The sequence below is a fragment of the Myodes glareolus genome, chromosome 24 (genome assembly GCF_982192425.1).
Source record: "Myodes glareolus chromosome 24, mMyoGla1.1, whole genome shotgun sequence".
NCBI classification, from domain to species: Eukaryota; Metazoa; Chordata; class Mammalia; order Rodentia; family Cricetidae; genus Myodes; species Myodes glareolus.
In genome coordinates this window covers 381,826-406,058 of record NC_142049.1, presented here as the reverse complement: position 1 = coordinate 406,058, position 24,233 = coordinate 381,826, and the positions used below count along the sequence as shown (strand labels likewise).

Here is a 24,233-nt window from a genome sequence, read left to right as displayed (position 1 = left end):
ATCTAAGGCATCTGAAATAAAATGTCTGCTCATCTAATATGTAAATTACTGAGATAAAGACTCCCCACTGTTGACAGGGTACAAATTCCATACCTCTGGCGCCAGTGCATATAGATACAAAATAGTACAAGAACCTCTGGCTTAAAGAACAGGGGATCCTGAGCACACAATGCTAAAGCTCTGCAAACTAACCTTATTCCAAAGCAATAAATGAGCATGGAAAGAACTAGTCAAGTCTACCTGAGAGAAAACAATCACACAACACACCAGCTTCTAATACCAAAAACTTACCGTGAACACTGCCCAGGAAAGGGCAGAATGGCCTCCTCCATGGAGAAGCAGCAGGACTGGACCCTCGGAACCACTCTTGTAAACTCGAAAAGTGTATGAACAGTTAAAGATAACAGTGAAAACTGCAGACTTAAAGAAACTTAAGTGAATGTTTCTGAGGTATCAAGGCTGTTTTGAAGCATGCCGTAAGTATGCCTTCTTTTTTCAAGAGGCCTCAGTACTTGGTTTCTAGAAACTCTGTCACTTCAGTTTGCTAGACTCAGAGTATTATGTTCAGGAATTTAATCTTAAACAACTGCACTCAAAAAGGATTCTGCAGAAGGCTTAAGGTAACACTTCATGCTATGTAGAGGACTCAGGGAGACAGATGGAAACAGCAGGACAAAGAACACTTAGGAGCTACCCACGTCTGACTTAGCACCTCGCCCTCACACCGAGGCGGTCTCTTTGAGAGGATATATCCTTGCCAGTTTCATTTTCCACTTCCACATCTTCCATTGACTCAAAGTACTGACTCCATGGGACAGGGGAAAAGTCCCGCTTCCGTCCAGGGCTAAGGAGAGGAAGAAAAGAGAGAGAGCTGTTTCAAATAACAGTTATTATGGATAAGAAGGCAAAACCTTGGTCAATAGAGTTAACTGTAAACCCAAATTGAAAACAGCAAGTGTTTTCTCATAAAGACACACAGAATTCAGAAAGCACCATATATAATATTTAAATAGGTCCAAATAGATGAAGAAACATTAAGATTTTATACAATTCCAGGTGTGGTGGTGTGGTGCGTGATTCCCCTCTGTATATTGTGAATATCATTTGTTAATAAAGGAACTGCTTTGGGCATAGGGAACAGAGCTTGGCAGGAAAAACTAAATTGAATGCTGGGAGAAAAAAGAGTGGAGTCAGAGAGAAGCCATTTATCCCTTCCAAAGACAGACACTGGTTAGACTCTTGCCGGTAAGCCACAGCCATGTGGTGATATACAGATTACTAGAAATGGGTTAAATTAAGATGTACGAATTAGCCAATAAGAACTTAGAGCGAATGGGCCATGCAGTGTTTTAAATAATACAGTTTCTGTATGGTTACTTTGGTTCTGGGCAGCCGGGATGAACAAGTGGCCTCCTCCTACAGCATTGGGAGGCAGAGGCAAGCAGATCCTGAGTTCAAGGCCAGCCTGCTCTACATAGTGAGTTCCAGGATAGCCAGAGCTACACAGTAGGACCCTATCTCAAACAAAACAAAATAATGACAAAAAAACCCACAAAATATTTTATACAACAAAATCATTATTGAATTTTAATTATGGATAAACCCTGGCTACCTATGTATACAATGAAATTTACTTTCATCATTGACCCTAATATATATGCTCACTCCTATTCTAATTATTCTTAGTCACTATTGTTTTTCCACATCTCTAATCTCATACTTTTTCATGTTCCTTTTCATTTCCCAGTCAGCCAAAGGCAACCTTCAGAGAAGACAAACGATGACACAGTGTTTAGAACTTCCAGGAAAGTTTGCATAAGCAGTGAAATGATTCATCTAGTCAATGGAATACTTATCATAACAGAGAAGAGCTGGACCTAAGTATCTGAAGCTTATAATCTAACTGATAATATCTATCAGTAGGGGATTAATTTGTGGCAACCAGAAATAATGCTTAATTCTAAAAGGGGTAGTCCTTAATAACAAAACTGTTTATACATAGATATACAATATCTCCAAGTATCACGTGTGATGGTGCAAGCTTGTAATCCCAGACTTGAGAGGTGAAGACAAGAGGACCAAGAGGAGTTCAAGGTTATTGTTGGCGACATGAGACCCTGTCTCAGAAATAACAACAAAAACCAAGACAAGCATCATATAAATTCTACCACTCATGTAAAACTGGTCAAGTTAATCAAGCTCTTTCTGTCTTGGGCTGTAGTGACTAAGAAAAATAATAAATATTTTTATTAGTTCTCTGAGAATTTTAAACTATACTTTGAATATATTCACCCCTCCCCACTCCTCCTAAATCTCTCCCACTTCACTAACTCACCCAACTTGTATCTATCCCCCCACCACCTTTTCTTAAACCCATGAGTACAGCTAGTGCTGCCCATATCCTCTTGAATGTGTGGTCTTTCACCAGAGTAGGGTCAACTCAATAGGTGTCATATCCTTCATAAAAACTGGCTCTCCCTCTTTGAGCAGACATCAACGGCCAACAGCTCCTTATATATCCAGCAGCTGGCAGTTGCTGAGCAAATGGACAGGTCTATCTGGGCCTTTGTTGAAGTTGTAACTTCAGTCCTGGTCAGTTTGTTTTATTTGGGGTTATGGAGGCATTCCCATGGGAACCCTGGAGGCAGAATATCTAACTCCTTAATCTCTCACAAACAAAAGGATTCTTATGCTAACTTCACAACTACAACATGACCTGCCAAACATATCACAGGTAACAGAGTCTACCATTTCAAGTGTAATCTGTGATACCTGTACCAAAGTAGTAAAAGCACTACGATTGTAGTGAAAGCACCCAATGTTTTTACTGTGCACAACGGTCAGTCACCAAGCCAAGTTCTATATTACTCTCAGCTAAGAGGTGTTGGATGGTATAGAAAGTGAGAGACAAATAAAATGTACAGATAAAATTCCATATGACAAAAGTGTAAGGTGAAATTGATTCTGGAAGAAAATATGCTTTATAACTACCTTGTTAGGAAGGGACAATAGCCTTGATCGGCAATGGAATTAAAAAGAAAGAACTGACCTTTGAAAAGGTTACCAACAAAACTCATGAGTGTATGCAGTATGAGGAATTGCTGACAGAATCAAATCAATCCTAAAGTTGAATTATTAAGTCTTATTTTAAGATAACTACTTTGATAGGTAAGAGTGCACAAATTATTTTATGTCAAAATAAAATGTATTTTAAGCCTAACAAAATGAATAAACAATTTCTATTTCCTACTACTCTCTTGGCAGAGAGGAACAAACTGTAGTCTAAGACACAAAGCAAATCTGGCTTCTGCCTAATTCATGGACATTCAGATCTGATAAGTGCTAGGGACGCTCCATGAAAATCACAATGCAGGTTCAGTGCATGTGCAACTCTACTGCTCCAGGAAACCTATCTGCAACTGTATCGAGAGCCACAGACCTCCAAAACCTGTTCCTAGAGAAAAGAGAAAAAACGTCAAAATAATGTACTTTTAAAAAATATTTGTTAAAGCTGGGTGGTGGTGCATGCCTTTAATCCCAGCACTCAGGAGGCAGAGGCAGGCTGATCTCTGTGAGTTCAAGGCCAGCCTGGTCTACAAGAGCTAGTTCCAGGACAGGCTCCAAAAGCTACAGAGAAACCCTGTCTCGAAAAACAAAACAAAAGGAGTATACTACACACACACACACACACACACACACACACACACACTTGTTAAACCTGTAATCATTTTCAATTTGTTACCTAACAGATTTATTTTTATAATCCAATTCTGTGTTTCCTGTGTGACATTAAACATATTTAATTTCTACAAGCCAAGCCTTTCCATGTCTGATGGGGCTGTACACAGGCTGGTATGAGGATTATAGTCTTCTTACTACTCATTACTCTCAAACTAGCTTGCTCTATTTATACATTTTCTAAAAATATTTTAGTTCTATATTTGCCATAGTTCTCCAGTTAGTCTAACTTGGCACCAATGTGAGATCCCTGGGAGGAAGAACATTCCCCATGCATTCACAGAACCTGAAACATCAATAATTACCATCTGCTGACAATGAAATGAGCCAAAGTGAATATAACACTTAGCTTGGTGTCTAAGTATATATCCATTATTACTATTATTAAATGGCTTGGAGGCTAATAAATATAATTCCCTTTACTTAAACCTAGTAAGGTTTCCAGTAAAGAAAATAAGACACTACAAAACTAAGCTAACCTAACCTAGCCGGCAGTAAAAGAGGAAGGAAAAGAATCAACTCAGCACAGAAACAAACATTACCTGACTCTCAAAACAACGGAGGTCAGAGCAGTCTTTCCCATAGATGCTGTGATAACTGAACACCTATAAGAAGTTTCCACACAACTGCTACTTTCAGAGTGGATAGTTAAGTACATTTCATGGACAATAGCATGGCTCTGAAGTCTGGTTATCTTAGTTTACATTTCATTTCCAATAATTAAAAGGTTTTTAGTCACAATTTCCTCAGATACAAGCTCTGAGAAGTGATTATAGGTAACCTTCGATCTGGACCCAGAGCTAGAGACAGAGGGAAACTGAAAAAGCAAAAGGCTACATCCAACAAAAAACCATGAAACACACGAGGAAACAAATCGATGAAGATTTCACATACTGAAATTACCAAAATACAGGCTGTTTTGTATATTTAAATGATAGAAAATTAAACAAAAATGACATCAAGAGTGAAATAATTAAAAATAAATGGTCTGTTTTTAACAGATTAAGCAGAGCTAATGGAAATGGTACAGACCTGGTCATGCTTCATGAATCTGTGCCTGAAGACTACCGGTGGATTTGTGTGAGTATCTACCCTGTCCCTCCTCTAAATGTTTGGACCGTGCATTTGATATGAGGCTTGTGTGTTATTCTCTTTGTAGCTCTTTGCTCCTTTTCTGTTCTTTGTCTCTACACTGTTTGCTAGATATATTCAAAAGAATGAGAGTTGTTCACGCCTGCAGGTTCTTTCTTTTCTGATTTCAGTTACAGGTGTTTCTAATATTTAGGGAAACAAGCCCTTGTCATCGTCTTATAGTGCAGCATGACCACCGTATAGCATTCCCACCATATTAGATGTTACAGTGGCTATAAAATAAGTCAAAAATCTTTGGTAGCCTTAGTAATTAGGAAAATGCAAATCAAAACAACTTGGCGATTTCATCTAGTCCCAATCAGGGTGGCAAAGATCAACAAAACTGACAATAAACGATGGAGAGATGATCTGGGGAAAAAGGAATTTTCATTCACTGTTATTGGGACTACAAACTGGTATAGACACTCTGGAAATCAGTATGGAGAACCCTCAAAAAGATACAAATCAATCTACCATATAGTCCAGTCTCACAATTCCTTGGCACATGCCCCAAGGACTCAATATCCTCACTGCTGCTCTATTCCTAACAGTCAAGAAATGGAAACAATGTCCTTCAACTGACAAATGTACACTTAAAATGTGGTATCTGTGCACTATGAAATACTATTCAGTCCTTAATAAAAATGAAATAATGGAATTTATAGGTAAGTGGATAGAACTAGATAATATAATGAATGAGGTAACCCAGACCCAGAAAGACAAATGTGGCATGTTCTTTCTCATCTGAGGTTCGTAGGTACCAATCTTCAGATGTGGGTATACAACATGAAATAGCCATAGAAACCAGGAAAATAAAAAGGAACCATGAGGAGGGGACACTAGGTACAGCAAGATAAGAATGATTTGAAGGGAGAAATAGAACAATGGGGGGGGGCTTCAATTGGGGAGGAAGAGAGGAAGCTAAAATAACATCAAGGATGTCTGAAAAACCCATAATGAACCCTATTATTATTTATTTACCTAAATTACATCTAAGTCTATATATATACACACACATAATATAATTTGAATGAAGTTTTCCCATTTGGGTTGACAATGCTTCCCATAAGAGCCATAGATTATCTAATAAAAACTCTAATACTAGGCCTGAGGGCTGGAGAAATGGCTCAGCGACTAAGAGCACTGGCTGCTCTTCCACAGGTCCTGAGTTCAATTCCCAGCAACCACATGGTGGCTCACAACCATCTGGAATGAGATCCGGCACCCTCCTCTGGTGTGCAGGCATACATGGAGGCAGAATGTTGTATACATAATAAATAAATAAATCTTAAAAAAAATACTAGACCTGAAAAGTTTTGAGTTGTTGGTCAGAAGAGTCCAAGAGACTCTCAAGATAAGAAGGGTTATTGCTGTTGCCTTGGTTTACCTACCAGAAGTTGAAATTAAGTCCATATTGCTGAAGGTATCATGCACTTTGGATACAGGACACCCAAGAACCTGAACTGGATCTCACCTGAAAGTCTTCTCCAAGGACTAGCTTTCATAGTGCTGCATGATGCCATGCAAGCATCCAAGGGAGGGAAACAACCAGTCCCACCTGTGACACCTATGAGCCACAAAAATGACCAGAATAAGATATCCCTAAGGGTGGCACTGTTTACCTTGGTGGTAACCAACAGCTCTCTAACTGAACTTGAGGCCCGGTCAACTGGAGGGAAATTGTACCTGATACTGAACCTAGCCAACTACCTGAGGTTAGTGAGGTCATGGATCTCAGAGGACTTGCTGCCATCACTTTACTAGACCAGCAGAATTCGTAACTGAATTCTCAATAATTACCTTATGCCTACATAAGCGTAGCTCATACCATTCAAAGAAATTTCTCTTTGCAACCCTCAAAGATGATTACAGAAAACCTCTGAGAACTGATTATGGGGAGCTCAGTTCCAACTGATACATCTACAACACTCCTGCACCTATGGCTCAAGGAACATCATGAATGAGGGGCAGAAAGACTGTAAGAGCCAGAGGACCAAAAATATCTGTTGTGATAATATGCTTACTAGAAACAGCAAGGAAGCTTCTTCCACAATACCTCTACAATATGACTGCCAAAACATGACCTGAGCAAGTACACCACCAACAGGCGTGATAACACAGAAGGAGTAACTCTCACAGGCCCCACACCTAAACAAAGAACTACAGGCAACCAAGGAATGCTGAAATCTGGAGAAACAGTCTTCCCCAGGGATGAGTCCCCAATTGGTAATCCAATACAAAAAGGTCGTGAATTCAAGAAGGAGCAAGGAAAAGTATACGGTGGGGGTTGGAGGAGGAAAGGGAAAAATGATGTAATTATATCTTAATTTTAAAAATGTTTTTTCTAAATCAGATGGTAGGGTGAGTAAAATGGTTCAGTGGGTAAAAGCCCTTGACACCAAACCATCTCTCCATGTTGTTCTCCGGCCTCTACACAGCCACTTTGGAAATCAGTATGACTATTTTTCAGAAAATTAGGAAACAACCTATCTCAAGACCCAGCAATACCACTTTTGGCTGTATACCCAAAAGATGCTCAATTGTACCACAAGGACATGTGCTCAGCTAAGTTCATAGCAGCATTATTTGTCATAGCCAGAACCTGGAAACAACCTAAATGTCCCTTGACCGAAGAGTGGATAAAAAACATGTGATATATTTACACAATGAAGTACTACGCAGCGGAAAAAAAAATAATGACATCTTGAAATTTGTGGGCAAATGGATGGATCTGGAAAACATATTGAGTGAGGTAATCCAAAGCCAGAAAGACAAATATAATAGGTACTCACTCATAAGTGGCTTTTAGACATAAAGTAAAGAAAAACCAGCCTACAATTCACAATCCCAGAGAACCTAGACAACATGGATCAAATCTTCCAACATGGGAAGTAGAAAAAGACAAGATCTCCTGAGTAAATTGGGAGTGTGGGGATCATGGGAGAGGATAGAAGGGGAAGGGGAAGAAAGGGAGGGGAGTGAAGAAAATATGTAGCTCAATAAAAACAATAAAAAAGAATTCTTGGGGCTGGAGAGATGGCTCAGTGGTTAAGAGCATTGCCTGCTCTTCCAAAGGTCCTGAGTTCAATTCCCAGCAACCATATGGTGGTTTCACGATCTTAGACTCACATTTCACGATCTTAGATTGTCATAACTATGGATGCTGTCACTCTACCTGGCACTGGTTCCTAAACTCTTTGTACCATTTTAGAAGAAAAACATACAGTGACCCTACTCTGACTTTTCTATTCAGTTACACCACCTACGGCGAAACCCTAAATAATTCACTGAAAAACCTTAGTTTTACTATGGTTGCAGAAGATCAATATAAATGAGCTTTATTTCTACACAGTAATAGTAAAAAAAACCTAAAAATAAAACTAACAAACAATCCAATTAAAGTATCATTACTAAGAATACTGGGGAGCAGGGTGTGTGAAAGATGGCTCAGTGCGTAAAAGAACTTATTTCAAAACTCTGATTGGAGTTCAATCTACAGAGCCCATAAAGATGGAAGGAGAATCGACTGCCTCCACAAAGTTGTGCTCTGGTCTCCTCATGTACACCACAGTCCGCATGCCCTTCTCCTCAATAACAGTAGTAAATATTCACTTTTTAATTTTTAAAAAGTAAAAAATACTTAGGGTGGCTGGGTAGATGGTTCAGGTGGTAAAATGCTTGCTGCACAAGTATGAAGATCTGAGTTTGGATCCCGGCACCCAAGAAGGGGCCAGACATGATAATGTATTTTTGTAGCCTTAGCACTGAGAAGAGAGACAGGTCGGTGTCTGGAGCTTACTGACCAGTTTAGCCTTGCCAAATCAGAGTTCCACATTCAGTGAGAGCCCCTACCTCAAAATCTGGAGAGTCAGTTCAGTCATTAAAAGCACTTATTATTCTTGAGAAAGACCCAGATTCGATTCCTAGCACCTACATGGCGACTCATAACCATCTCTAACTCCAGTCCCAGGGGTCCAATACCTCCTTCCTATCTCTTTGGGCACCAGGCAATCATGTGGTATACATGTATGTGGGTAAAGCACTTGTATACATAAAGTAATAAAATAAATAAATCTTTAAAAAAATGAGGTGAAGAGTGAAGACACGCAACACAGATTTGTGGCTTCCATATCTACATAACACATGTGCACATACACATGGGAACATGTACATAAACATACATGCATATAAATACTTAAAATAATAATGAAAGAAATTTAATACTCATACACTGAAATCTATACAACATCACTAAATATAAAAGGAGAAACACCTATATCCATAGACATGAAGATCAAATATTAAACGGCAATAATCTCCAAATTAATCTACAGAGTCAAAGGAATGATTATGAAGATTGTAGTCAGCTCCTCTGCAGAAATATACTAGCTGGTCCCAAAATTCACATGGGAATGAAAAGTGGTCCAGAAGAATCAAGACTGTTTTCATAAAAAAAAGCTGGAAACTTCCTGATTTAAACTTACTACAAAGATACATCCCTCAAAATACAATATGATACTAACACACCAACAAATAAATACATATCACTGAATACACATCAATGGGATAACATTTGAAAGCTCAAAAAGAACCTGTTCATTATGGTCAAAAGGAATTATTTTTCCAAGATGTCAAGCTAATGCAATAGGAAAAAATAATCCTGCCTTCCACCAAATGCAATGCTGGGATAATCTGTGATCCATTTATAAAGAACCAAACAGGACCCATTTCCTATATCACACATAAAAATTAACTCAATATAGAGCAGGCTTACATGTTAAGAGCTAAAACTATAAAACTCCTGGGGTAAGGGCTAAAGAAAGAAAGAAAACAAACAAACAAATAAAAACCTAGTAAGAGCAGGGGGCTGGAGAGATGGCTCAGCTGTTAAGAGCACTGCTCTTCCAGAAGAACTGGGTTCCTAGTACCTGCATGGTAGCTAACAACTGTCTGTAACTCCAAGAACTGACACCCTCACACAGACAGACATGCAGGCAAAACACCAATGCACATAAAATAAAAAACAAGTTATAAAAAAACATTAAAAAGAACTAGTAAGAGCAAACTTCTTTTCATCCTACTTTCAGATTCCTCTGGGGCCTCTGAGTCCTTACCTTTACTGGAGTGATATAAATTAGCTTGTTGCTTTCATTTGCCTACAATTAGTCTTTGGTTTTTCTCTTCTAAATGGCTACTATTCTTCCATTTGTTTTCTATCTTCCTAAATCTTGTTGATATTCTATCTTCCTTAACTTTATTTTATTCCTTTTTCCAAATTACTACAATTTACTCCAGTTGAGTGAGAGTTACACAGGCTTGGGGAGGGGACAACAAAGATAAGCAGACGATTTCTACAACTTTCTTACTTTTAAAACTGACAAAACTAAGACAAAGGGAAGTTAAACACCTTGTCTAAAAACACAGAAAGCAGATGAGTTTCTCCACACTGTCCTTGAAATAACATTAGGCTCCCTATTCTCGAAACCATCAAAGCTGGCAACAAAGCCCAGAACCCCTCAGAAAGATGTAAAAGAGAGCCTGTCTCTATTGCAGGGAAGGAAGGGTAACAGGAGGCGGAAGATAGAGAGCAAAGGTTTGTAACAGAAATGATAATGGAGAGACAAAGCAGGAGAATGAACCAAGAAGGAAGAAGCAAGGATTTCTCTCTCTCTGGCTTACCTAGGGCTACTCCCAGAAAGAGAACGTAGGAAGCACTTCAAAAGAATTCCATCATAAATACTGATATACTGCACCTGTGAAAATCCTAAGTCCTATTCTTAATTCTGTGTTGTTGTTGATGAGAATATTAAATTATACAGATACCAGGCATTGTGGAGCTCAAAAGTGGAAATGAAAGTGGTTTATACATAGTCTTGCATTTAGACAACACAGGGTATGTGCAGCAGGAGTACGTAAATATTGTGGCTTCAAGCAAGTCAGTGAAACTGTACTTCACTGAAAACCATTTTCACTTAAGACACTTAATGCACAGACATTCTAGCCTGGTGAGTCACTTCGTATGTCTGATAATCAAGACTTCCACTTTAATTTAGGGGGAAAGGCCAATAATTGTTTTATTAGTCACCAAACACGAGGACAACATAGTCACTATCTTACCAAAAATTTAAAAGGATGAAACACATATTTTCAATGAAACAGAATGACCTACGTGGCCTCACTACATTACTAGCATAACGGTGGCTGTTTTCTTACACTGTAGAAGGCCAGCCTCATACTGTTTTGAGTAGGAACTGAGGTGGTGTAGAGTAAAAAACCCAAAGACAGACGTTGGTACCAGGAGTGGAGTACTGCTGTGATAGGCCTGACTATGCTTTTGTTTGAAGTAGTAAGAACTGATCTTGTGATATTTTGGTGAAGAAAGTAGCAGCTTTTTGTCCTTGTCCAAAGAATCTACTGAGGTCAAAGTGAAGAGTTTTGGATTAATTCCACTGGCAGAAGAAATCTTATTTATTTATTCATCTGTTTGTTTGGTTGGTTTTGTTGAGACAAGGTTTCTGTGTGTAGCTTTGGACCCTGTCCTGGAACTCACTCTGTAGACCAAGCTGGCCTTGAACTCACAGAAATCTGTCTGCCTCTGCCTCCCCCTAATGCTGGGATTAAAGGTGTGCACCACTACTGTACCACCACTACCCGGTGGCAGAAGAAATCTTCAAACAGTCTAGAACAGACTCTTATGTGGATATTAGTGGTAACTCTAATGAAGATTTATAATGAAAAAACACAAGCTGAGCAGTATAAACTACACAATGTAAATTTTGAGGAGAAAAAGAGCACCAGGAAGTAGAATAGAGCTAAAGCCTGTGTTCAAGGATATAAACAGATTAAGAAATAGAATAAAGAGCGCGGTGACCTCAGAGTAAGATCCCACCCAGCTGAATTTCCAACTTTTGAAAAGGAACTAAAGAAAAAGTTAGAACTGGGTGGGTGGGTGGGGCACACCTTTAATCCCAACACTGGGAAGGCAGAGGCTGGAGATCTCTGAAATTGAGGCCAGCCTGGTCTACAGAGCAAGTTCAAGGACAGCCAAGCCTAGGCAGTGAAGGAAAACAGAAAGCTGGTGAAGATGTAATTAAGCAAGGGGACCATGTTCCAGCCTCACCTAGCAACCAAATTTGGCAGCTTTTGGTCACATGGTCCTGGATTTAGAATTAAGGACAGAAGAAAGGAGTGATGGAATAAAGCTGCTGAGGCCAAGCGTAAGTCAGGGGTGTGAGGCCTAGAGAGGCTATTGCATGAAGTTATGAAGCTGAAGCCTGGATTACCTTGGAGTAATTACCCCAAGATGTTAGAGATGATGGAGACTTTGGGTACCTGCCGATGAGAGCTGATAACAAGGACTGGAACCAGCCAAAGAGAAAGAAGTGTGTTGCAGTTAACAAAGTTGAAAAAAGTTGGAGATCTGAAGAGCATTTCAACATTAAACATGAAGATGCAGAATGGAGTTTGCCTAGTTGGTCTTTGGTCTTGCTGTGGTCCAGTATTTCATCACTGTGCTCCCTTCCCTAATTTTGGAATTGTAATATCCAGTGCCATTATATGTGAAGTTTTAAAAAAATGTATTTTACAGGGGCTTACAGTTAAGAGATTGCATGAACCTCAGAAGAAACTTTGAACTTTTAAACATCGTTGAGACTGTGATAGACTATGGGGACTCTTGATGTTCGACTAAATGGATTTTACATTATGATATTGTTATAAGCTTATGGGGTCAGGGAATGGAATGTGGTAGTTTGAATGTAATTGGCCCCATAATCTCATAGAGGGTGGCACTATCAAGAAGTGTGGCTTTGTTGGAGTAAGTATGTCACAGTGACACACTTGTTTGAGGAAGTGTGCCACTGCGGGGGTGGGCTTTGAGATTTCCTATGCTCAGGATAGCATCCAGTGTCTCAGTCAACTTTCTTTGGCCTGCAAGATGTAAGACTCTGCTTCAGCACCATGTACGCCTACATGCTGCCACGTTCCCCACCATGATGACAATAGACTAAACCTCTGAAACTGTAAGAAAGCCAACCTCAATTAAATGTTTTCTTTATAAAAGTTGCTGTGGTCAAGGTGCCTCTTCATATCAACAAAAACCCTAACTAAGACAGGTGGTTTACATGTAGAACCACTATACAGTGTAAAGCAATCTAACAGAAACGTCTTTACTTCAACAATTCTGGAACATTCCTTTTCATATTGAAGATAGCAATATTTTAATAATGAAGGTAGCCAAGAACAGTCTTAACTGGATTGGGACTGCCCATTGAGAGAGAACAGCAAAACCAGAAATTTCAAGATAGGTGTTGAGAGCCTGGGAGAAAATCCTGGAGACTAATGTGAAATGCTTTTCTAACCCTGAGAACTGAATGCTTTGAAGGTTAACTGTGCAGTCAAATGAGGTCAGCAATAGATGTCAAAGGTAAGATGATTTTACATAAGCATGATGCTGGCGTGTGGGCTGCTGTCTGGTTTTAAGAAACGCTCCATGGCCAATGTTCCTGTGAGGCACAGAGAACTATATTGGTCAGAGTGATTCACAAGAGTGAAGACTAAATATGAAAATGTGTCAGAAGCACTGTGTTTTATTTTGCTCCTTTCGTTTCCTGCATGCACTCGTAAGTGAAAAGTGATCACTCCAACAGAGCTGACATAAAGTATGAAATTTTTATTCCCAAATAGAAAATGAATTCTAAGTGATAAAGTATTATGACACTATTTCATCGGTCGGTCTTTATCTTTTGTTCATTTGACAACCGATTGGGCTTTGTATATACAATATTTTCTTTATTCTCCTAACAACAAAATTGTGATTGATCTGCTTATTTAAGTATAAACTCCCTTTGTATTTTACTTACTTGCTTCGAAATGGTTATGTAGTTGGAACTCACATTTGCTGATGAAACAAGCAACACAGAGACAATGAAAACATGGCATTTTCTCCAATAGTTTAGCACTGTCCACTCTAAATTTAAATGGGGAGAAAGGGCAACAGACATAACAGAAGTGAGATTTAAAACTGTGATTATTGAACCAGATGTTATGGCGCACACCTGTGATTAAAGCACTGGGGAGGCTGAGGCAGGAGGATCAATAGTAAACAATAAACAAAGTTCTATTAAACTGGTAGACCTTAAATAGTGAGTCTGCACTTACAGAATCTGATTTTCTCCTCAAAATTGAGTAAAACTAGTTTTATAAAATTTAAGAAAACAAAGTGAAGATTGCTCTAATTATTGCTAATTAGTGAAGCCAAGAAAGAAATCCTATTTTGCTTTTTGAAATCTATCTTCTTTCTTCAACAAGATAGTAGTACTGAACTAACGGTACTGAAATAGAGTTGAGAACTAAGTTTGTGGGCAAGTTGAGCTGTAAGTGATGTCCGAAAGATAGGAAGAGAGAGAGAGAGACTGCTTAATGACATATGAAAATTTTATGATCAAGGTCGGGATTCCACTCTTGTTTTTTGTTTTTCAAGACAGGGTTTCTCTGTGTAACAGCCCTGACTGTCCTGGAACTAGCTCTTGTAGACCAGGCTGACCTCGAACACAGAGATCTAGCTGTTTCTGCCTCCTGAGTGCTGGGATTAAAGGCAGGCGCCACCACTGCCTATGGTCAAGGTTGGAAGTTGCTTTGGATTCCAATTCAGTTGTTTAAAAGTAACAAGAGCAAAGAACAGCAGTTGATACTCAAACCACATTGTCTACAAATAAAGTATTATTGGCGCACAAATCCATTCACTGAATGGTTTCTTTCACCCTACGTTCATAGAGCTCAAGGTCTATGACAGACATTCTGAGGCCCTTCATGGAAAAATTGCTGACCCCATGTATAAATGACAGGTGCCACAAGGCAGCAGGCAGCAGGACAGAATAGGAAGCTGCACTGATCAGCAAAACCTTTGGATTCATTTGAAATGAATGTTATGCATTCACCAAATTTATAAAAGTATTTATTTAACTTGCTACTATGGAAGGAACAAAGAAAGAAAACCCTTTGTACTCCAGGAGTTTGAATTTTATAAGCGTTAACAATCAACTTGCATTAATTTACTACACATAAGGATGACACAGTAACAACGAAAAAGAACAAAACCAACTACTAACACACAAAAATTAGCAAGTGAGTGGAAATGACAACCATGTTATAGGTGCTCAAGTGGAGGGAGAGAAAAACAAAGTGCTGGAGCAGTCTCAAAGAGCTTCACAAGAGTAAGACTTCACAAAGTGAAGGAAAAAAGACCACAAGCAAAATAAAGGTAGCAGTAGCACATGCAAACGCCTTCAGTGGACTGGTCGTGTAGCTCAGAGGAAAGGAACTTAATTGGAATGCATGCAGCATGAGTTCAATACTCACCATCAACCAATAAATAAAGTGCTAATGCCATTGCCCAAGATAATTATGAAGAGCTTCTGATGCTTCCATTTAAAAGTGCACAGCTTGATCTAGTCCTTAAACTTGGCAGAGTCACCAGTGTGTAGGTGGCACCTCCTTACAAAATAGTTTTCAGTCAGAGAACAAGAGATGAACAGGTTAAGGACAGAAAAAAAAATGATCCTATAAAGTGAAGCCAGTGCAGAGATAACTGCTCATAGATAGTTCTATAAAGTGAAGCTAGTGTAGAGGTAACTAATAGTACTATAAAGTGAAGCCAGTGCAGAGATAACTAATAGTACTATAAAGTGAAGTCAGGGCAGAGATAACTGCTCATAGATAGTTCTATAAAGTGAAACTAGTGTAGAGGTAACTGCTAATAGATAAGTACTATCCTGTATGGACTTGCTTTTGTGTTAGGGGAATTAAAGAAGAAAAGATACACGGCAGGCAGATCTCTAAGGTTGAGGTGAGGCCAGACTGATTTACAGAGCCAGTTCTAGGACACCCAAGGCTACACAGAGAAACTCTATCTCAAAATCAATCAATCAATCAATTAATTAAAAAAGGATAATCAGGAATGGATCCTTACACTAAAGAGACCAAACAGTAACAAGCAAGAGCTTATTCTTACAGATCTTATAGAGTGTTTTATAGACACTCCTGTAATGACTGTACCTACAATCTGGTGAACTAAAGTACAAATTCTATTACTTCATGAAGTTTAACAAACTTTCAAAGAAAGAAAAGAAAATACAGCTCTGGTTACACCATCTTCAAGGTACCAGTGGGAAAGGAAGATTATTCTTAGGATGAGGTCTCTCTACCAATGGCCATCACTTAAAGTATCAGAGAGAGCTGGTGATGGCTCACCAAGGGAAGGTACCTTCTACTCAGTCTGCTGACCTGAGCTCTTTCCCAGGACCCACAGGGTAGAAAGGGAGCTCCAGAGTCTTGTAAGTTGTTCTCTAACCTTCCACATGTGTACGCACATATAAACTAAATAAATAAATGTGAAATTATTTTTTTAAAAGTATCATAGCAAACTCTGAAAAAAAATTCTATCCTAGAGAAGTTCTTGAGGAAGAAGTAGATTAGCAATCATTATGTCAGATAATGGGTAAGTGTTATATCTACAAGGGCCAAACAGCCACAAAGTGTGGTTTCCATCAGGAGATAATCAAATGAAGAAATTTATACAGTCAACCAAGGCAAGAGGTGAGGGAGAAAACTTCTATCCTGAGAGAATAAGAAAAAAGAAACATAAATTTCAAATTTTAAGCTAATGTCTCAAATATAAATAGGCTTAACAGACTTGAAGATCTGTTGGAGAGTTACTGATGAGGCACAGGCTTCACCAACTCGACAAGGAATTTTGCAGCAGAGGCTAATACTGAAGTTTAATTGCAGTCAGCCACTTCAATCAAGGCAGTGCTGCTTTTCAGATGCCCTCATTAACAGTACTTTAAAGAGAACAGAAAAAAGCAACCAGATGGCTGACTGGGAGTTGGAGGGTTGGAGTGCCCATCACTAGTGAAAAGGACAAGCTCTTACAGTAGATGCACAATCCGAATCACACCATTAAAAATTATCTAACTCAAACCTTGCATTAAGGAGGAAACCAAGTAGTAGCCATCAAGATTTTAAATTCTGCAATAATCGTATTTCCGTTTTAAGGATGGCTCAGGGACACTTCTTTTGTTAACAATGGAGATTGAATTTGGATTTATTACCTAGTGCCAAAACATTCCTTCTATGATACTGTGATAGTTGAGGTTCAGCCAGAGACGGGGAAAAAAAAAAAAAACAACAAAAAACTGACCAGAGCTACATGGCTTGCTAATGGCAGATTTCTACTTAAACCCCTAAAGGCCAGTGGTTGAGGATATATACAGATATATGTTGTAAAAAGACTTGACAGGAAGCAACAACACTTTTTCTGGTGGGGTTTGAAATGGCTGGAATTTCCTACACAGGTTCTTAGTCAATCTTCAAAATATTTTGGTGGCATGTGCTAGAGACAGTAGTCAACACTGCATTTGGAACATCTAAGTGTGGTACCCAACCTTTAAACAGCTCTATTAATGAACAACTTCTTGGGACTGAAAGTAGATCAGCAGGTAAGTGGCTGCCACCAAGCCTGACAACTTGCGTTTGATCCTAGACTCACACGGGGAGGAAAGAACCACTCTTGAAAGCTGTCCTCTGACCTCCACATGTACACTGTGGGACACCCAGAACTAAAGTAGTATTTAAAAGTTACTTTTGGGGGCTGAGAGACTGCTCAGCTGTTAAGAGCACTGGCTGCTCTTCCAAGACCCAAGTTCAATTCCCAGCATCCACATGGCTGTAACCGTCTGTAACTCCAATTCTAGGGACTACAACACCCTCATACAGATATACATGCAGGCAAAACACCAATTCACATAAAATAAAATTAAATTAAAAAGGAAGTAAAAAAAAAGTTTCTCTTCTAAAAGAAACTATTTCATAGCATGAAAGGCTTTTTCTTTGGCCATTCCTCTCAAATCTGCCCTCAAGCTATCACTATCATTATCAAGTTAAAACTACCACTCAAATTAGGGAAAGCTCACTAGGTTTAAAAATCAAAAACAAAAGCTAATTACTCTTTTAGAGATATTAAAAGTAGGTTTGCTGACAAGAGGTAACAACAGATATTTGGTTAGAAAATCCCAGGTGAATTTTAAATGACTTAAATGTGGCAATAACGGGCTGGAGAGATGGCTCAGTAGTTGAGAGCATTGACTGCTCTTCCAAAGGTCCTGAGTTCAATTCCCAGCAACCACATGGTGGCTCACAACCATCTGTAATGAGATCTGGTACCCTCTTCTGGCCTGCAGACATACACACAGACAGAATATTGTATACATAATAAATAAATAAATAAATAAAAATGTGGCAATGAGAGGTTCGCAATGGGAATCACTTCCTTTACCCATGGTGCAAAGAAGAGAAGAGGGAATTTGTAATTTAAAAGAAAAAAATTCAAGCTGGGTGGTGGTGGTACATACCTTTAATCCCAGCACCCAAGAGGCAGAGGCAGGTGGATCTCTTTGAGTGAGTTCAAGGCCAGCCTGGTTTACAGAGTAAGTTCCAGGACCGTGAGGGCTCTGTGAAACAGAGAAACACTCCCTCCCCCTAGACACACACACAAAATCCAGGCTCTTATAACTTTGGGACTTGGGATAGGAGTCATGATTGCCACATAGACAAGTCTAATTGCACAGCTCTTTCATTCTTTTCATGACAGCAATGCAACAGAATTGGTCTGAACAAATCATAGTAATCAAATTCCTATGCCAATGATTTGTAAAAATAAAGATGGAACAATGAGAACCGCACCAACCGTTACAGCCACACTGTTAACAAGCAGAGAGGAAAAGCCGCTGTTTTAAGAATAGCAAAAGAAAAGATGCACAGTCTGGGGACATAACAAGGGCATCAGCTCTGGACCATTCTACAAATAATAAAATCCACATCAGGAGTGCTAGCACACACCTACAATCCTAATATTCAGGGGGCTGAAGGCTAGTCTAAACTACATAGATAAGATCCTGTCTCAGGATCAAAAGTTTATTTTGTAAGAGTTAAATAAGAAGAGCCAGGTAAATTTGAATGAGGGGAAAGTTACCTTTTCCATCTATTAAAATAGATTACTAAATCTCTCATTAAAAATATAGCAATGACATAAATAAGCCAACAGAAAAGGGGAAACACCTCATTAAAAAACACAAGTCTATATGGAAATGTGTCACATAATAAAGATGTCATTGTAATCAATGAGGAAAGGACTTTTTAACTAATGTAAAATTTACATAATGGAAAAAAGACTGAAGAAACAGTATTACAAAAACTAGGCAAGCTGTAGACAGCCAAAACTAGGCCTGTTCCTCACTTAACACAACACAGTACATTTAACACAGATGTAAAACAAGCCACAAGGCAATAGGAAAAGAATATACAGGAATTCTTTACATATAGGAGGAAAGGGCCTTTTATGTGACTTTTAATGCAAAAGCAAGAAATTCCAAATAGATATGTCAAAATAATTTTAAAACAACTTTTTCACATGGGAAAAAGACATGCAAAATAAAAGGGCAAATGGGAAACTATTTCTGATACCAATAATGAGAAAATACCCCTAACACATGAAAAGCTTTAAAGAACCATTAGCAAAGTGCTTGGCAATTTCTTCAAAAGTTCAACCTAATTTACATATGACCTTATAATCCCACTCCTAGGTATCTACACAGGATACATGTAAACACATCTCTACACAAAGATCTCTATGTAGATATTTGTGGCACCGTTATTCCTAAAAGTAATAAAACAACCCAGTGTCCATCAACTGATTGAAAGGGAGGTATAAATCCACACCGTAGAATAAACTGAGTCACTGAAAGAAATGAAGTAGTTATTCATGCAACAGCATGGATGTATCTTGAAAACATCATGCTAAGTCAAAGAATCCAGTTACCAAAGATCACAATGTCCAGAATGGGTAAATTCATATAAACAAAAGTAGATTAGTGGTTGCCAGGGGTTGAAAGAATGACAGCTCTAGGTAGTTTCTTTGTGTACAATGAAAATGGCTTAGAATTAGTGGTGATCATTGTACAGCTTGGTCGACAGAATAAAACCAATTAATTTCATTTCTTTATTCATTGTGGTACTGGGGATTAAACCCTGGGTCTCCAGTGTACTGAACACATAGTCTACCAGCAACCTCTATCACTAGCCAAAACTGTACACATTATAAGTATGAATTCTATATTATTAAAATATAATTTCTGCTGGGCACTGGTTGCACACACTTTTAATCCCATGACTCAGGAGGCAAAGGCAGGTGGATTTGAGTTTGAGGAAAGCCTGATTCCAGGACAGCCAGGGTACACAGAGAAACCCTGTCTCGAAAAACAACCATATATATAAAATCTAACTTAATATAACTTATATTAAAATAAATTATATATGTATTTAATCTATTTAATTTAATATGACATTATGATTTAATTTAAAAAGTAACAAGCCAGAAACAAGAGGGATTTAGTTTTTTAGTAACTCAACTTGTGACCTCCAGCAAGTTACTTCATAGTACTCTCTCTCCTTCTGGCTGAAATAAAACCTTTCTAAGACACCTGGTATCCAGAGCATTTTCAAAGTCGGATGAGAGACTACTAGCAATGAATAAACACATATAGCTTGAGAGGAAAGTATCTCACACAGTCATAGCCTCAGTTACCAAAGGTAAGAGCATACCTAAAGACCAGAAGTTGGTGACTGGCCTGGACCAGTGAGACCCTACTGCAGAAAAACAAGAAAGTCAATAATGTAAAAACATTTATTTCACAAAGTTAAAGGCCCTTCCCACTGTTTGCAAAGTGTAACATCTACAGGCTATCAGGAGCTTATAGGCCAGGAACCTTTTATGTTTTCTCAGGTATTATCCCATTCTTGCAGCAGTCTAAAGTCAGTAGAAGTACTTTCAATTTTAGACAAGAAAGCAGACTCTAAGAAGACAAGTGGCACTGGGTGGTGGTGGTGCACACCTTTAATCCCAGCACTTGGCAGGCAGAGGCAGGAGATCTCTGTGGTTTGAGGCTAGTCTGGTCTACTGAGCAAGTTCCACGGCTGTCTCCATAGTTACTGGGAAACCCTATCTCGAAAAACAGAACAAAACAAACAAACAAACAAAGACAAGTGGCTTGACTGATGTACATGCTAAATGCTCAACCTGGGTCTGTGACTTTGTTTTATTCTGAACACCAAACTCTTTTATCTAAGAAGATCAATGAACTAAAAAATCTGGAGTCCTGGGTTTGAATACTGTTTCTGCCACTGACTCTGTGGTATTATGTAAGTGAATGGATGTTAAAGGAAAATGTTACCTGAGCATGTGATGCGTGACTGAAATCCCACTGCTTTGTCAGTCAGGAGAATTAGGGGTTTATAACGTACTGTGTCAGAAAGAGTAGGACTGGGGGAAAAAAGCAAATTAAGCCTGCACCTTGTCCTAGTTTAATTCACTGGACACAAAAAAAGCACTGATTGCTATATACATAGTTAAGTCGTTATAGAAACATAAAATACTTAAAAAAAAATAGTACTGGGGCTGAAGAGATGGCTTAGCAATTAAGAGCACTTCTTGCTCTTACGACAGACTGGAGTTCAGATTCCAGCATCCACGTTGGGTAGCCTACAACCACTTATAACTCTAGTTCTAGGGGATCTGATGCCCTCTTGGGCCACCACAGGGACTTGCATTCATATGTATACCCAGATACATCCACATAATATTTTAAAAGCAGAACCATTGATAAACCATAAGCAAGTTGAATAATGAATAGCTTTACTACCTATAGTCTTTCCGATAAATGGTGTGCACTCCAGCAGAAGTTTTAAGAGATACTCCCCAAGTGTAACAGGGTTGCAAGGCAAGTAAGGACCCAAACCAATTTAATGAGAGTACCTTCAAAAGCTGTAATAAATTCAAACAACTACATGACTGTGTCACCCAAGAGCATCTATTAAGTAATTATACCACCAGGATTTCAGTCCTCACCCAAGAGCAGCACTGCTGTACTTGAAAAACGAATGGATCCAAACAGCTGAAGTTAGTTCTACCACAAGCTAGTTGGGTGACTTTTGATCTGATACAAAATTCTCTTAGTCATAAGTGGGGGAGGGTCTATTTTGTAGGGTTGTAAATAGATTAAACCAAATAACATAAAAAGTTGCGATGACAATGCAAAACATTTTTAAAATTAACTGTTATTACTATAGTATCCATTAATATACTAGAACTTCCAAGTACAATTTTAAAAACCAAATGATGGAAACTCAAGAAAGTTCATAAACTTGGAATCCATAAAATCAGAACAAATGTACATAAAGTTTAGTGAAAATGAGGCAAGAGAGTTATGGTAAACACTTCTAATCCCAGAACTAGAGAGCTAAAGAAAGAGGACTGCCTAGAATTTGAGCCAGTCTGAGACCCTGTTGCAAAGAAACAAAAACAAACAAAAACCAGTTAGGTGTGGGGGGTCAATGTTTACAATCCCAGCACTTGGGGGTGGTGGTGGCAAATACAGGAGGATCCTTTAAGTTCAAGATCAGCCTGGTCTACAAATAGTGTGTTCCAGGCCAGTCAGGTCTACCCAGTAAGACCCTGTGTCTGCCAAACCGAAGCAGAGAGAAGTGCTAAGTAAAAAGCAAGTAGAAGGAGAACTAAAAAAGAATGCTTTGAAACGGACAGAAATGAGTTTTGTCAAATCAGGACTAATAAAGAGGAATCCTAGAGTGACAACATACACAAATTAAGCACAAACTGGGTGATAACCATGGATCAAATCAATAGGTCTCTCTTTAGACACCTAATCGTACTACCTAGAGCCCTACCAATTAACTTTTAAGTGCACCTTATTTAGAAACAGGAGTACTTGAGTCTTGGTTTCCACATTTACTTTAAATAGAATACTTCCTCTGCCTTTGAGTATACTTTATAGCAAAAATACAGACTTCTAGGACTCTCAGGTTCCTCATCCACAAGACACAGTGGTAAAATGGGGCAGTTTCTAAGTTTTCTTTCAGCTTTATGATTCTAAGACAAAGAGTCTCCTTTACTATTAAAATGTTATGTACTGACAAGGAAGCAGAAAAGGAAAATAGTACTTGAGGACCACACACAATTCATCAACATCTGTTCTTCTCTTCCTAACACTTTGACCACAAAGCATTGTTCTGCAGGGTTGGTGGCATACACCTGTAATCTTAGTACATAGGGGGTCGAGGTAGGAGGATCAATTCCAGGTCAACCTGGGCTATAAGCAAAACCATCTTGAGAGAGAGAGAGAGAGAGAGAGAGAGAGAGAGAAAGAATGAGAATATGAATGAGAATCTTTCTAAAGCATCATGTTTTCCAGAATAAGCAATAACTTAAATCAATAAAACCAAAGCATCGATTTAAAAAGGATAAAGTGGCCGGGTGGTGGTGGTACATGCCTTTAATAATAGCACTCGGGAGGCAGAGGCAGGCGGATCTCTTTGAGTTAGAGGTCAGCCTGGTCTACAAGAGCTAGTTCCAGGACAGGCTCCAAAGCTACAAAGAAACCCTGTCTTGAAAAAAAACAAAAACAAAAACAAAACAAAAAAACAAAACAAAACAAAACAAAAAAACAAAAAAGAAGAAGGATAAAATCCTTTAATGAACAGATTTTCTCTTGGTATTGTTCACCAATTCTTAATTTTCAGAAAATTTATTTTGATAAAGTAAGGAGCTTACTTAAACTTACCTGAGGCACATAAACTGTTTTTAGAAACTAGTATTTAGATATATTTGTACAGATGAGGACCAGTATACTAAAAGATGGAATTATAGTTAGGAAAACAGACACTATGCCAGGCGTGGCAGAACAATCGTGAATTAAAAGTTAGGCTTGGCTATACATTGAGACCATGCCTCAAAAAAAAAAAAAGCACACACCAAGAATAATTATTACATTAATTTTATATTAATAATATTAATAATTCCCAAAATAATGGTGTAGGTCAGCTTCCAAATTCCTCTATTCATGTTAAAAGCTTAATCTTTGTCTTTTCATGACCAACCTTTACTTTATCTCGTAACAAGCCTTTCATTTCCCTTTCTAGTATGCTTCCATTATTCTATCTTAAGTCAAAAGTGTTTTCTTCCTTCTATTATAGGTCTCTTGATTCTGATTTTCTCAACCATTCTCTCTCTCTCTCTCTCTCTCTCTCTCTCTCTCTCTCTCTCTCTCTCTCTCACATACACACACACACACACACTTTGCAGAATTCTCTTTCTCTCCATTCCTAAAAATCAACCTTCACAGTACATCTACCCCTGTTATCTTTTGAGTAGTTTTTGGACACACTACTTCTTTGGAACTGAATGTATCTCTTTGGTAATCCTTTCCCCAGGAAAATCTACCAGTTTGTCACTTGAA

At 38.6% G+C, this 24,233-nt stretch overlaps 1 protein-coding gene across 2 annotated transcripts in view; it reads right to left on the bottom strand.

The window, feature by feature from the left end:
* Ppme1 (protein phosphatase methylesterase 1) overlaps window positions 1–24,233 on the bottom strand; it is a 47,999-nt gene that overhangs the window by 22,310 nt on the left and 1,456 nt on the right. For both annotated transcript variants that reach the window (XM_085682883.2, XM_048435025.3), the window contains exons 2-3: window positions 751–844; window positions 292–384 (exon numbers count right to left, since the gene is read on the bottom strand). In XM_085682883.2, the coding sequence (XP_085539009.1) occupies window positions 292–384; window positions 751–844 (187 nt within the window). The remainder of the gene's footprint in view (window positions 1–291; window positions 385–750; window positions 845–24,233) is intronic.